The 16,139-nt window shown below is 34.4% G+C and overlaps 1 protein-coding gene and 1 long non-coding RNA gene across 11 annotated transcripts in view; one reads left to right on the plus strand and one right to left on the minus strand.

The window, feature by feature from the left end:
- Positions 1-894: 894 nt before the first annotated feature.
- The window catches only part of LOC100647585 (carcinoembryonic antigen-related cell adhesion molecule 5), a 94,617-nt gene continuing 79,372 nt past the window's right edge, over positions 895-16,139 (minus strand). For 6 of the 10 annotated variants that reach the window (XM_048410646.1, XM_048410648.1, XM_048410643.1 and 3 more), the window contains 10 exons: positions 15,227-15,381; positions 13,683-13,827; positions 13,435-13,565; positions 13,045-13,204; positions 12,509-12,808; positions 8,655-8,954; positions 7,832-8,056; positions 6,998-7,158; positions 5,497-5,559; positions 895-4,651 (listed from right to left, as the gene is read on the minus strand). In XM_048410646.1, coding sequence (XP_048266603.1) covers positions 4,280-4,651; positions 5,497-5,559; positions 6,998-7,158; positions 7,832-8,056; positions 8,655-8,954; positions 12,509-12,808; positions 13,045-13,204; positions 13,435-13,565; positions 13,683-13,827; positions 15,227-15,381 — 2,012 coding nt within the window. In that variant the 3' untranslated portion in view covers positions 895-4,279. Of the gene's footprint in view, positions 4,652-4,860; positions 6,877-6,997; positions 7,159-7,831; positions 8,057-8,654; positions 8,955-12,508; positions 12,809-13,044; positions 13,205-13,434; positions 13,566-13,682; positions 13,828-15,226; positions 15,382-16,139 lie in introns of those variants that run through there. The other 4 variants (XM_048410652.1, XM_048410647.1, XM_048410649.1 and 1 more) reach the window with 3 other exon arrangements.
- On the plus strand, positions 10,436-12,502 carry LOC125386051. The gene is made up of 4 exons (XR_007225881.1): positions 10,436-11,346; positions 11,424-11,541; positions 11,803-12,017; positions 12,166-12,502. It is a non-coding gene; the product is annotated as an uncharacterized LOC125386051 (long non-coding RNA).

The following is a 16,139-nucleotide window of genomic DNA, read 5'->3' on the forward strand; positions in this document are numbered from 1 at the left end:
TTTTAAATGAATTATAATAGCCGTTTCTTACAGTCTTGCATGTGCACGTTCTGCACGAAGTCGTTAAGCTCGCCCGATCTTCGTGTATAAACAGGAGATAAGCGGCTGGCAGTCGGTAACTAATACGATCTTACCCGAAGGACAAAGTCTGCGTGTGGCGAGCCACGGGACAGAAATCGTTGAAATGTTTACTGTCGTGCACCGTCCCAACTATTTCTTTTAAGGAAAGCTATAGAGTTACTTCGTGCCTTTGTTAGACAAAACGTTCATCCCCTGACCGCGGCTACGTTCGACGACCGGTTGTCGCCTCGAGCCCGAGCTCGCTATCATAAATCTCAAATAAATACAGTCAGATCGAATGACAACAATTTCTTAATACGGCTATGGTGGAATCTGGATTACAGTATTAAGGGATCTTCCTAAAGTTCCAAAGGAAGGGTTCCGGTGTTCTTTTATCTCCGACATATATATATATATATATATATATATATATATATTTGAAAATAATTCTTTATTGAAATATCTTTTTACAAACACCAAAATGTACGTTAGATCAAATCATAATAGAAGGAAAATTGTACGATGTGGATTATGTGATATTCGAGCGCAGGTTATCGCTGTCAATGATCAAATTGAATATAATAATTCTGATGTTCGCCGTGGTAATTCGCGGGAGGTGTAAAAAACACTTTGATTTTTTCGTTATTGCTATTTCAAGCTATGAGACACAAACTCTACGTGGAAAACAATAGCCTGGACAAGAAGCTACTATACTAATTATACACAAATTGTTGTGAAAAATAACAAGCGCAAGGCAGTGCAAAGTATGAAGAAAAAATTAATTGAACAACTAATTTGAACTTTTCTGAAGAGGTGGTCATGTATAAACATGAATAAATCATTACAAAACAATTCATATATTCTGGTCATATTACACTTTTACAATACACTTTTACTTTTTTTTTTTTTTATAATACATATTATCTCTCATCATACTAGCAGTGCTACATCAAATTCATATATTGATTGGAACTAAAATTTACTAATACTATGTATATTAAACGGTACGGTAACTCGGTTCGGAATACAGGCGACCTCGCCAATTTCCATGACCTTGAAATACATTGTCAAAGTGAACATTCCTATACACACATACATATACGCGTGTATAACCGCCGCTATGCTTTAGTTGCCAAGATATTTGCAAAAATCTTCGATTACGTTTACTTTAAGATTATGCTTTATTCTAGATAGTCGCATTTTTATACAACCCAACCTAAGCTTAGTCCATTGATGAGATAATCGTTTTTAACATTGGACAAATAAAAAAGAAAAACTGATGGATTAGAATAGATCAGCGTAGAATAGCATCAAGCGGCAAGATAAGCGTTAAATAATTTTCGATACATCGATTGATATGTATGGAATGTTGTTTTGATCTTCAACTGGTGAAAGATATACAATATACAAATATACCTACCGTCGTTGTAACATTGTTTACAGAATAAATATTTATGAAATGATTTATCGAATAACGCCATTTGGTATTAAATATAAATTGCTTTATAACTTTTGGACCGGAGCCGAGCAGCGGTTTACATACATAAGAAAAAGTTGCTCGGAATATTGACCTTGATAACACATTTCAAGATCATCGGTGAAATTGCTCCTATTCCAAATAATTATCAACCGTGCACATACGCGTGGACATTAAAAATAATGCCTGATTGAATTGACATGTTTAAATATTAAATCATTGTGTGATCCCAGTTTCAATTGATCAGCTTTATTTGATTTTTCAATTCTGATAAAAATTCATTAAAGCCTATTGAACTCTGAAATAATCCAAGTATGTATCAACTCATAAATACTTTTCTGAAATTTATAGCGTAGTAATTATTATATCGGTATAATAAGTTAAACAAGATATGCGAAGATATATACATAGTAATCTGCAACTCATGAACACAACTTTTTTTCATAGTTATTAATGATGGGAAAAAGATGATGATATAGGTTGCATTTGATTCGAGGCTCTTACGTTGACTTTCCTTAAAATGTGTTGTTCACATTAGTCGACAAAGAAACGATGATCTCCTTTGATTCACACACTACATCATAGTTTAACTTGGCAGCATACAACATAATTTAACTAAGCATCTTGCTTATGGTTAACATACACAAGAAGCGAGCTTTCTGTAACGAGCGATATGCGCGAAGACAAAAGTACTGTGAGTCACGAGAGGACCAACTACGACTAACTTGTACGAATACTCTCTTTCGATGTTACTCTCTCCGATATTCTCTACTCGTTCACTCTTGATCCACTCCGGATTAAAACCTATGTAGTCCACTTTGAATGTCCTCCTTCAGCCTAATAGAACTCACACGACGACAACTTGGATTCAGTACACCAAACTTCTTTCTCAGCAGTAAGTTGAGAACGAGGCCGTTCTTGAATAGTTCGTTGATTAGCAGTGCTACTACGTGAAAGGTATCTCGTCGATCAAGGCAATTTTCCATGCCGTGACAGTATATACATACACATGTACATGGGAACTCTCTCTCTCTCTCTCTCTCTCTCTCTTGTTCCGATAGATATATTAGTTGGAAGACACCGTCTAGCATTCTGAGACAACTATGCCGACTGAACGCGGAAGCGCGAATATCTCAACGTTTCACCAGAGAGAAAGAATGACAAATGTCAAGCGAGATTGTTTGTATGTGTTTGTTGTTCTTTATTCCTTTCCGATTGACAGCAATATCTTTCCTGATGCGAATATCACTTGTTACAAGAAATTCGCTAATCCTAGAAGAGTAATTCTGGCACAACCTTGTGTAACTTAACATCTGTTATATGTGTATTAACTATAAGGAGCAAACCGCGAGACTTTATGAATCAATGGAGATTTATATTAACTCCGCACCGTCGTATTTCATCCGGTCAACACGATTAAGAAAATAAAACGAAACAAAATACACGAAACATTCGGTAATTGCAAAAAAATCGAGTGTCGCAATTCTACAAAGGCAGAAACGATTCTCGATTCTCGAAACTCACTGAGATTTCAGATGTGCCGGACGTAGAAAAAGGACAACGTGAGTGAAAGAGGAAGAGGGACGTTCGGCAAACGTTAAAGGCTGGAGACAAGCTGATACGTTTAACTTAAAAATCAAGCTTTCTTATTTTTGATTTGTGATAAATGAAACATATTTACAAACAACATGTTTCCTACATTTTTATGATTAAAACGGCACCAAATACGATATACCCAACCTCCCATCCCGTAACCAGGATGACGACTGTGGAATTACGAAGAGGATATTCTTATGCAATTATCGAATGTTTCCTCTATATTTATTGATGACAAAAAATATATTTTTTACATTGTCAGAATTGACAATTCTCACACTGTTATTCGTATCATTTTGTGTAACACCATGAGTTTTTATCATCATACAATGGTGAAAGGTAAATCAGCATTTTATAGATAAAAATTAGTCATAGAAATTTTCATATCACCCGAATGGATATCATTATCAGTTATACGAAATATTATAGTTTAATACGCTAAACACAATGCTAAGTACTTACATATCGTAAGTAATTCGAAAAATATGGAGGTTGGGTGAAGAAATGGCAATTAATATCTTAATGCGTGAAATGCGTAATGATGTAATGTATATTGATTTTAGCGAAAAATTGAGAACCGATATAACCACTGATCTTTCGCATTTCGATCAATTGGTACGAGTTATAACACGAGTAACGAAAAGCTTATAGCTTCGTGAACTTGAAATGTCCATTTAGTATTAAAAACAGATCTTTAAATCATACAACCGCGAATATTTTTGCATTTCAAGTAACGGGCGAAACAATTTAGTTGCTAACAATAAACGGGGCACCCTGTACATGAAAGATTACATAATATTTAAATCAGTCTTAGTGACCAAATTTAAACTTAACTTATCAGTGTCTTTGAACAATTCGTAGATTAACATTAATATCACGCTTTTATTTTTAATATACCAAGAGGACACGTTGTTCCTTTGTATTCTTTCGCTACCGTACTAATATTTGACAATTAATGATTGATTAGTCCACCTGACGTTAATTCTGTTAACTACTTTACACACTTGTCGCATATCAAATATCATATATGTATATATGTACGTTTCGTTATAGGACAAATGGTTGTAGAACCACATTTAAGAACTAGACGCGCACAACAGATCAAACGTAGTATTCGTTGATATTCAGCGCGTCAGAATCGCATCCCTATACACAACTTTCTTGGGTTGATATCAACGGTGTACGTACAGTAACAATTTCTCTTGTGGGGTGTTTGTTATTCATTGTTGAAACATTACAGTCCCGAAATGTATTTCTTGTCGACAGAGATGCCAATGTGAACGGCGAAGTAGACGATGGATCGATTTTTAATGGTCTTGCATTGTGATCTATGCAAGCATAAATTGTAGCTTCTCTTGTACACGGTTTACCACCTACGATCACCCCACTACCGTAACCGTCGAGTGTACTTAAACTGCCAATTCCACTTGCACCAGTCAACGTTGTATCGCTTACTAACGTTGATAATGCTGATGGACGTGTCAAACATAATTCGGCGTACGTTACCTCGTCTGATAACTGAAAAGGATTGAAAAAACATTACATTATTACTTGTAGAACAAGTCACATTATGCATTAAAACTATACAGTAAATAAATTTACAAATTTGCGCAATAAATGAATATAGAAATTTGCATATGTACATACATAAACGTGAGAATGGACATTACTTGTATGATGGGCGTAACACGACGAGTTTATGTATTTTTATTGTCATTGAGTCAGTCCTGATCTCTTTATATTTATTCTTATTTATAAGAATTACTTCTACATATTTATCGTAACGCTTATCTACGTACTATGCAGAGTTGGAAAGAAAACCAGCGAAACAAAGTATCAGTACGAGAAGAGATACTATGCTCGCTCAGCTCATCAAGCGATTAATAAGTGTACATGAAAGCTGTAGCCGAAAATACGTATGAGATTGGTCTGGGTCTGATTCCATTGCGATCAGTCGCGTTCGCATTCGTTCCGTTTCTTTTCTTTCCAACTTGGATTAGGCGCAATGCTCTGAAAATATGTACTATTTTCTCAAACTTTTCAACATCATTTCCAGTTTTTTACAGTAAAAATCAGCAGAAATATGTGAATTTTTATTAAATCTTTTTATCGAATTAATTTTTTCCCGAAGTTGTTCACATAGCTGAATTCTGCTGTTTAAGAACAAACTGGTTGTTATTTTAAACTGTTTTTCTAAAAGTAATGGTTTCCGAAATATTCTGTGAAATATGTTTCTCAGCCCCGAGCTTTGGGGCTTTGTCTTCACCTCTTCGACATAAATTTCGGCCCGTAAAACAAATACATGTCAAATATTTTTTCGAGAACAACATCGTTCATAAGTTTCATTAAAATCGGTGATTTACATTTGGAGATGATTCCTTGTTGGTTGACCTGGCGCTACAAGATGGGATAGTTTGTATGATTCTCTGAAACAAATTTCAAGTATCAAGACAATATGTCCTCGGTTATTCAAAGCTTTGAACATTAATAATATGCTCGATGAAAATGCTTATAAATACTTAGAGTAGCAGAGCATTTGACTTGTACAGAACCTATTTTAAAAGACAAAATTTACGCTTACTTCAAGAGAAAGGTATCTGTTATAAAATAATGGTATTATTTTACAATGTCTTATCGTTTTACGATATGGTTTCTTGAAAAAAGATTTGATGATCTTTCTTTCATTTGACTACTATTGAAGCGAAAAAGCTATAGCTTTTGTGTATCATTATATTCTGTGTGTTCACGTTCCAGAAATTTCCGTTTACCTTTTGTAGGTACGTTTCATCACAAATAGCTTTTCAATGCAATAAAAAATGATAATTTAGTCTGGACAATTACTTTATAAGCGACTGATATCCAACTTCTTCAATCGATTAAATCAATCGCAATTTTGAAAAATTAATTTCTTCTAATCATAAGCATTAATCAAATTAGAAACTTTAACCGACCAATATCTAACATTCGCTCGTTCTGTGCAAACGTCAATTTTGTTGTTTTTTATTTATGTATGTAAATATAAGTCAGACAGTGTCTTGACATACAGCGATAGTAATTCCTTTCAATAAATAACATTGAAACTGAAAGAAACAACAATAAATAATTGTTAAATAACTTTTTACAGCAAAGAAACAGTTATAATTTAAAACTTTCACGTTTTTTTTAGTTTGGCGGTATACGTGTCCCTTCCTCTCTCCACTTCACCGCATAATTAGGATTAGGATTAACCTAGTACTGGTCAGGCCATATTTAAAGCAACAATTATATTTCTTGAAATAAATGTTATCAATATCATGATGATATGTACGTATAGTTATTATTATTAGATAATTATTAGAATATATTAAATAATAGTTATCATTATCTAATTTAATTTTTTGCCACAGAGCAAATTTCTAAAATTCTAACAAATATAATTAAAAGTTGGTTATTTCAAATATTATATAATAAGAGCTATTTGTTCTATGGTTTGAACAGCTTTATATTGACACCATTGTTATTCGCAAATTTATTTTATTTTTACTTTCAGTTATACAAAATTAGTACTATGTACACATGTATTTCCTTTTCATATTATTCTTCTGATATAAATACAATAAGTAAGTATCTGTGTGCAAATATTGGTAGTAGAAACAAAAGTTTTCGTTTAAAACTGCTCTTTATGCAATAATGTTTGTATACACGTTTTCATTTGTCTTTTCATAGAGAACAACGTTTTCTTCAGTTACTGTAAATACAATTATCTGTCAAAACAAAACAAAAAAAAAAAAGAAAGAAAATAAAAGAAAAACCGAAAGAAAAGACAGTTTACTTTCTATTGAAGAAAGCAAACCAAATTGAAGTACTAGAACCAACGTAACTCACCGATAATGCCGGATAATTATTATACTCGTGTGGATACGGTGACAATCCTTGTAGGTGGGTCACTTGTTGTATAGAAAGCGAAGTCGCCGTAAGTCCATCCGGTGTATTTTGCGTAGCTAACGGAGTGCCAGATATGGATCCCGTCAATTGGTAATCAGAACCTTCAAATTTGTTATTATTATTGTTGTTATTATTATTACTTGTTTGTTTATGAGAACTTTTAAAACTTGAGGGTCCCTATTGACACTATTGATCAGTCGCCGGCAACCAAAAACCAAGCGACAAAACGCACAGACCGAGTTCGGAGATTCGAAAGTTCTGAATATCGTAGAGTACGTCGACGGAACGGATGTCGAAGAAACTGTTCTAATTATAAAGTTACTTCCAACGAAGGGGAAAAAAGAAAAAAAGAAGAAAGGAAGAAAAGGGAAAGAAAAAGGAAATACATTGGATGCATCCATTCTTGCAAAGATACCATACGAAAGTTGCGAACGTCCGCAACATTTGTTAAAAGATACTAGTCTCTACTGATTGCAGACCAGTGAGCCGCGTTTGCGTCGCTCGTGTTTCCGCGCTCGCTGGGGACTCACTGGTTGCCGCGACCAAATGCGTGTGGTCATATATTGCATATGCTCATATACTCCAATGAATCCAGTGGGGTCGCTGGTGATTGGCACTGGTCGACAGTGCGTATTGACCCTTGATAAATAAAAAAAAAAAAAAAAAAAAAGAAAAAAAAGAAATACTTGCAATAACAGAGATGCGCATACCACATTCTATCCCCCATAAGCTGATAAGTTTCACATAATATAATATAGATTCTAGTATATATACCTTTATTTATTGGTACAACATCTGGATTTCTATCTTCTGTATCATACAAATCTTCGGAACTGGGTGCGGTGCTTTTCTTTAACGGTAGATCACTTGGTCTTTGAGTTCTTCGTTCATTTCTAATTTTCATAGCTATTGGAATAGCAATAGTAATAAAAAGCAATGCAGTTACTACTCCAATCAGTCCTCCTAATAATGGGGAAATTTCGAATGGTACCGGTATTCCTGCGAACAAAATATATACATCAATGTAATTGTGTCAAAACGACAATTTGTACGTCATTTGAAAATTGGAATGTACCATACTTGCAATGCGTAATAACAGGAAATTTAAAATAATACGAAAACTGTAATTCAAGTATGATGATTTGCATACTAACAAGTTACGATATGCAGGAAAAGGTAAAAGAAAATATTGCTAGCTTTTATATATACATTCGGTATAGTAGATTGAAATAGATATAAAGATGAGAATTAATGAAAGGGAACGCGCAAATGAAAATGTTATCTTTCATGTCGAACATGTTTAAACATTAACAATTTGCAATTTAATATCGAAAACCACGAAAGGTTTAAACTATTGTCCCGCATACAAATAACAGTAACTTGTTATACACAATGCTAATCGAAGATCATTTACTTATCTGAAGCGAGCAAATATCGAAATTACACTTCAAATGGAAGCAGCAGAAGACCAGTTCGATGCAATATATTTTCGAAATAAATGTAACGTGATCTAAAAGTCAATTATGTATCTATCGGGGAAATCGAATAGTAAAGGATCAGAATAATACCAGTATAGACAGTATGCAACATTACTTACCAGTTTGTTTCTCAGCAATCTTTAATGTAAATCCTTCCAACAAAGTGGGTTCGCTTCTTCCTTTCGCATTTACGGCATATAAAACCATGTTAAGGATTTTGCCAGATTGTAATCCGTGAACAGTAAAAACAGCGTTTTCTTCGGATGTAATATTTGCTTGCAGTACTCCTGTATGCTGATCAAAGACTTCAAGAAGAAAGTGCTGCGGTTGACCACCGTCGAAACCAACGCAACACTCCACCGAGAGTGAATCGGTTGTTTGATTAGACAGCGTGCAGTTGTACAGAGATTCAGGTTTTCCTGTAGAAACATAAACATAAACAAAAACGATAGATTGTATAATGATTTAAAAATGAGGAGGAATGCATCGATATAATATATCCGCAAGGGCTTGAACACATATAAACCTGGGGTGGGGGAGGACGGAGGGGGGGGGAGGGGTATAGGACCTGTTCATTACAGAGTTACCATATTGTTGATAGCTCCATCTTTAAATTTATTAAATATAGGAACAAACTTTTTTATAGCTTATTTACTGTTGTTGTTCTTTGTTGATGTTCTCGAAAATTATCAATAGGACATTATTATTGATTACTTAGAATGGTAAGAAAAGAGGTTCTCTGCAGATATTTTCATGATCGAAACGTTGGGGCAATTTAGGAGGAACGCAAAATGTATCGACCACTCCTGAAACTATTAAGTCGAGGCTATCGTCGTATTCGTCAACAAACTCAGGATTCCGACACTCGAGGCGATGCCGCATACCCCTAGTTTTAGACGTTTATTATGGGATGATTATTTGCTTGCGCGTTCCCGCACTTCGTATACCTTATCTGTGGAATATGCAGAAACTAATCTTTCTCCAGTTTCATGAAAGATTAAAGACTATACTTAACATTTATTAAAGCTTTAGCGAACTTTTGAAAACTTTCAAGAATCAACGCAAGAATCTTCGCATATCAGTTCATTCAACTTTTAGTTGTTAACCGAATAATTTACAAGTATCCCGTAAGAAATTGTGCAAAGAGACGAAAGAGAAGAAGAAAAAGAAGGAGAAGGAGAAGAAGGAGGAGGAGAAGGAGAGGAAGAAATGACCTGTAAAAAAGGAGAAGACTATAAGACTACGGAAGAGACCATAAACGCCTAACCAAGATCAACAGAAGTGATCGAGATTGTTGTGATGACAGTGATGGAAACGAAAAGGGAAATTAGAGGAACGGGAAAATAGTCAGCGATGTTGAGTTCCTGCATAAGATGTGCACTGTGCATACACTGGTATAATAGTGCAATTTTGATGTTGACGAGTGGAAGAGATGGGATCAGTATGGGAACAAGATGGCGAAAAATGGAAAAATAGTGTAGCAATCGACGTGATTTGAAATACAATCATCGTCGAAAGGTTCATATCAGAACGTTCTTCATCATATTAATCCTTGCTTAAATATCCGATGCTTATAAATATACTATCTGATCTGATATTATTGCTCCTGGGCCAAAATATATGGCTGTACTGCCAGAGAAAAAGCAGCACAGATAAGCTATCATTAAATTTATAGCGATATATTTATAATTCTCTAGATTTAACGGATGGCGTATAAATATTACCTTGTAATAGTGTGGGGCCGAGGCCTCCATACCCGTCAAAAGGAGCAATAACAACGAGGAATTAGCGAGGGCGCTTTGGCAAAGTTTATTAAGGTGCGGCTGGCCAATCACAGGATACAAGTGTTGCGGATTTGATTCCCGTTGCCGGAGCCCTCATTTTTCCTCGGCTCCTACAATAGTACAATATAGTGTCGCAAAATCGACTTTGACAGTGTATCACTTCTAAATTATCAAGTTAATTAATGAAATGGGAACGATGAAATAACAACACAATGATAAAACAGAAATATTCCGAAAATAGATCACACACTAAAAACTGATCCAAAATAGAAACAAAATTATACTCTTTCATAATACGCATGTTTCACCCTATTTCCAATTATTTCAATTATTGAATCTCAGCAAGGAATTATGGTAGTTTTGGATATAATTTTGCGGTAGATTCTTTGTCTCTGCCTCTTTGTCTGTCTGTCTGTCTGTCTGTCTGTCTGTCTGTCTGTCTGTCTGTCTGTCTGTCTGTCTCTCTCTCTCTCTCTCTCTCTCTCTCTCTTCCTAAAGCTTTCTTGGTTTATTACATATTTGTCTTCATAAACGGCTTGCACAACAAAATCATATACCACATATCATATATATATATATATATATTGATACTGATATCGGTATTATGGGAACATCAGGCGGTGTAAATACATAATTATTTTCTAAGTGTAGTAGTGGAGGAAATATTAAAATCAATTTAATTCTTTTTAATTGTATCCTGTATTTTTGTACCGATAATTTTTTTATCTTGCAGTGCTGGTTGAAGCTAATACAACGCCACAATACAATGCCACATGATATCGTTTCATATAGCAGAGTGTGTCAAACTAGATCCGAAAATCAACGTAAATCAATAACTGAACCCTACTTGTCTGCATCGTGTAATGCCATCGAATGACGTCGCGTATGGTTTAGCTACCGATTTACGACACCTCACACACACACACACAAACACGCGCGCGCGCGCACAGAGGCAACTAACAGTTCCAGAGTTGGTTGCACCTCAACTTTATGATCTATCATTTTACAGAATTATAATACTCCATATGTAAGAATGCTGCAAACATATTAACACATGAAAATATTCTATTTCGTCTGAGGATACTTCTTATGAGAATATTCCAGGTTCATTACGCTTACATCTTATACAATGTATCTCGTAGCTGACGATACAACCGAAGAGAAGGTGACATTATATGAGAAGATAAATTGAAATCATGTAACAAGGTTTTTCCACGCAGAGGTATGTTTTTAAGAAAATTAACTTCAAATATTTGATTGATAGGTGTATATCAATGTGGACTTTATCTCGTATCTTTCCCTAACCTTCATTCTCACTTCAAAATCGTATGTTTCATTCACAAAAGTGAAAGTATGGTTTAACATTTTACAAGAGTAAGAACTTTCGAAATTGCTCTAACCACGCAGAAAAACTAACTCTCTCTTGCGATAAATTCAAGACATAGCGATATGTTTATTATGTACATGTATCTGCATTTTGCAGATGTACTATCATTTCACCGTTCCCATTTCAAGCAAAATTCTGATAAACGAAACGAATTTTTGCGCCTATATATTATACAGTTATAAGAAATATTTATATGCCATTCGTTAAATTTGGACAATCAACACATCACTGAATGATACGCAATGATGAAAGTACATATAGGATAAATGAATACAGGTCTTTAATGACGGCTCAGCTTAATTTGTATGCGGGTAATGTAATTACATTTTAATACAATGTTAAATTGCGTATAAGATTCAAATATAAACCTTAACCGATAATTTTATATCTAAACTTTTTTCACTTCTTTGATGTCTAAAATCAATTCTATAAATATTAGCATCCATTTCTTTTTTCCAGATATAGAGCATACGATAACGATTGGGTAAAAATAGGAGTAAGAACACGATTCTATTTTGCGTGCAATTGATTTGTCAAACGTCAATGAAGCTTTATTGAGTACAGAATCCATGAAAAAGAAAAATATAGGTACCTCCACTTCTAATATATGCATGTATATGTTTCATATACATTTTAAGATCTCGTTCGAATAGAATATTCAAACTAGTAATATATTGTTCCGAAAAGTTACAATAGGGTATTCTATGATTTTCATTTGCTTGAGAAATGAAACAACTGTTCTCAATAATTATCTTACAATAATTTTTATATATATATATATATATATATACATATTACATACCTGCTGGGATGATATGAAATATACAAGCGTTCTTTTGTTGGCCAGCCGTATTACTTGCCCAACAGAACACTGTACCGTAATCCATTTCTGTAATTGGTCGATAAATAAGAATACTTTGACTATGACGTGTAGAATTCTTGTACCGTGCCTGAGGTACATCCACCATTTCTTCCGTATTGTTAAATGTCCAACGGAAACTATCTGGAGATGGGTATGCCTCTACGCTGCATGTTACTCGTGCATCTTCGTGACGAGCTACGCCATAAATTCGTTTCTGATCAGGTAAACAAATAGGTTTGTCTGAAAAATATAAATAAAATGTTGCATTTCCTAGTATTAAGAATATATTCTACAATATTGATCATACAAATGGCATTAATTGTTTTATATGTAACAAATATGTATATTTGATATAGGAATATATATATATATATATATATATATATATATATATATAATTATATATTATATATCTTGTGTAAATAACGTATTCTATATTATAAAGCGAAAGAGGTTTAGAAGCATCAGAAACTTACACATAATTTTAAGTTCGACAGTATTACTGTAACCATCTCCCTCGACGTTGCTAGCAATACACGTATAATTGCCTGCTTGAGAACGATTAACTTCCCTCAAAGCCAAGCCATATTGTTGTACTATTACACCATTTTTTGCATTGTTCTGAATAATATTTCCCTGTAACGGTATGGACATTGATGGATTAAACCAAACATTAGCCCTATTTATAGCCTTATTATTAGCTTTATTATTATTAGCCTATAGCCAAAATAGTTTAGAATAGACCATATTATTCTACTGTAAACATTGTACAACAAACATATATATATATATATATATATATATATATATATGTAAACATTTTATATAATATAATATGTTTACATGTATATTCAACTAAAATTTACATTATGCCTCCATATAACTTTGTAAGCGCCAGGATTAGCATGAACTTTGCATTCAAAGTATACGTCATCGCCTTCCTCGATATCGTCTGGATTCATATTCGATCCTAACTCCAGATGTAAAATTGGTACAACTGAAAAATAAAAACAGAAGGAGTAAATATTATAAAAGTGAATATCCATAGAAGTATTGAAATTGCAATAGTTTGTATTCCTGAAAAATATTTTATATAAAAAAATGTTATACTTACAGAATACATTTAATTTCCATGTGTCTTCGACTATACCTCGTTGAATTTCGAAATTTTCTGCACGGCAAGTGATTACTTTATCGTGATCAAGCAACGTTGGTTTCAATATCAACGTCGAACTTGTCATGTTACCATCTTGAGATACCTTCAACATGAAAAAACAAATACAAATTCATGGAATTATCCCATGAACGCTATTATACAGTAATATTTATATATATGTAGGGAGAGCGCACGTTTGTGTACAGATGTATGTTTGCGGCCGTTGGAACGGCAGGGCAGCGAGGCAAGAGCGAAAACTGTTGCCGAACCGTAGCCGAACTGTAGCCGAACCGTAGATGAACCGTTATCGTTGCAGGAAAACGAAGGAAAAAAGGGAAAAGTCAGGGCCGGTTCATCGACAACGACGCGACGGTTTAATTTCGGCAAGAGAGTTTGAACGTATAAGCGCACGCCTCGTCGTGTCGATCAGTACAACACGTAGAATTTTGACTCGAAATAAGCAACTCACAATTCCCTCTTCGTTATTTGAAGTCGCCGACAGAGTAAGAGATCCGGGGACGAGTACGAAATCCGTAAAAGAAAGAAATTGTAATTTCTTCGTAAGTTTGTATGGTCAAATGAACAGTGAACGCCGATTGTCAAAAGACAAATAGAACACTTATGACGCTTTCTCATAACAGTATTAGCGATGATCGCGTGTTAAATGTCGATCGCTTTATGATCGGCTGCTGTCTCGAGCCTCTTGCTCGGTCTCCGTGTGTTCTTTCGTGTTTCGTTCGAGAAAAATGTCAAGCCGAATAACATACCTGACTTGTAATAAGCAATTGTCCGGTCCCGGTCGTGCTGCTTATTTCGAGGCGACACTGTCTACGTATAAAGTACAAACGGCGGCGGTGAACGGGCAGACCAACGGAATAGATAATTGAGGTTCAAGAGAGTAGGATTGCTTTCGGAGAAAGCTGTACGTCGAGATTTGTGTGCGGAAAATTTAACGGCCGCCCGGCGAGAGAAGAATAAGCGAGTCGCGAATACTGATCGTAAGATCTGCAATTGATTGTGTTAATAAATGTACTTCCAATTTTAATTTCGTTATAGTTCCGATTTCAAACGCAATCCATGACTTATGTTTGTGCCGTGATTCTTCCTCCTGATCCTACATGTGTATAATTACATGAGTTTAATTCTTCCGAATATATTTCGAGGATCAACCAAGATTTTATAATGGAAATGCAGAAAAGCGAGCCGCTTTTATCCTCCAAACTTGCAACGTGAATATAATGTAATTACATACCTTAGAAGCATGTATTGTGTACAAAAAAGGTCTTTTTATAGAGGTGTTTAAGACAATTTGTGTTATAGACATGTGTCGATAAAAACATATTTAAAGATTATAACGTTAGAACAGATTACGAAGCTAGACTCTGTAATGCAAATTATTATATTATTATAACCTGTTTGCTATTATCTATCACTATTTAACAAAATATAAAATCATATATTAGTGAAAATCTTTATAAAGTTAACGATACAAAGCAAAATACCTTTTCCGTGTAGTTACTCAGTTTCTTTCCATCCATGTACCACGATAACTTTGCTGGAGGCCTGGATCCAACAGTCATACAGTTTATGTCATATTTTCGTCCGGCGCTAAGGGGTGCGTGCTCATTACTTAATATTGCTACAGACAATGGTTTCACTGAAAAGAATAAAAGATTTAATGAAATAGTATATATAGATTTAGTGCATTATATATAGGTCGATAATAATCTATTTGATATACAAGGAACATCACCTAGGTCTGAAACGCCAATTTTCATGAAACTTTGTAGATTCACAGTCTAGCCCATACGTATTCTTTTTAATTTTTTCTTTCTTTCTTTAATCGGCAATCGTCCACACTTAGTATCAGAAATATATTTTCTGCAATATCTCGGAAATGATTAGAGATAGAGAAATTATGAACGAATGAAAGAATTTTGTGCTTTTGAATGACGAATATGACTATGATGATTAAATAGACTTTTAAAAAGTCCATTTGTATAAATAATGTTATTATGCGATCGGTGTTTCTCTTGCATAGTTACTTATTTACAACTATTCTTTACAGTAATTTTCTTCAAGTAAGTACAGTTCACAATACACGGCTATAAGTAACTATGTAATCCATGTACCGGATATCGATGACAAATATTTTCTTAATTTTCTGCCGCAATACTAGCTTCACACGCCGTAGCTGTTAAATACTCGCAACGTTATATTACGAATTATGGTATTTTTGTCAACTTTTCTTGACTTTCACTTAAATATATTTGAGTAGATCACACACATACACACACCCGCGCGCCTAAATTTAAAGCACAGAGGAGTCAGAATTTTCTATTTCTTTTCTTCGCTTTACGTCCTTTTCGATGAAATTGGCAATTGAAGCAAATAAATTTTCTGTCGCGTGTGTTT

Source organism: Bombus terrestris, chromosome 11 (assembly GCF_910591885.1).
Source record: "Bombus terrestris chromosome 11, iyBomTerr1.2, whole genome shotgun sequence".
NCBI lineage: Eukaryota > Metazoa > Arthropoda > Insecta > Hymenoptera > Apidae > Bombus > Bombus terrestris.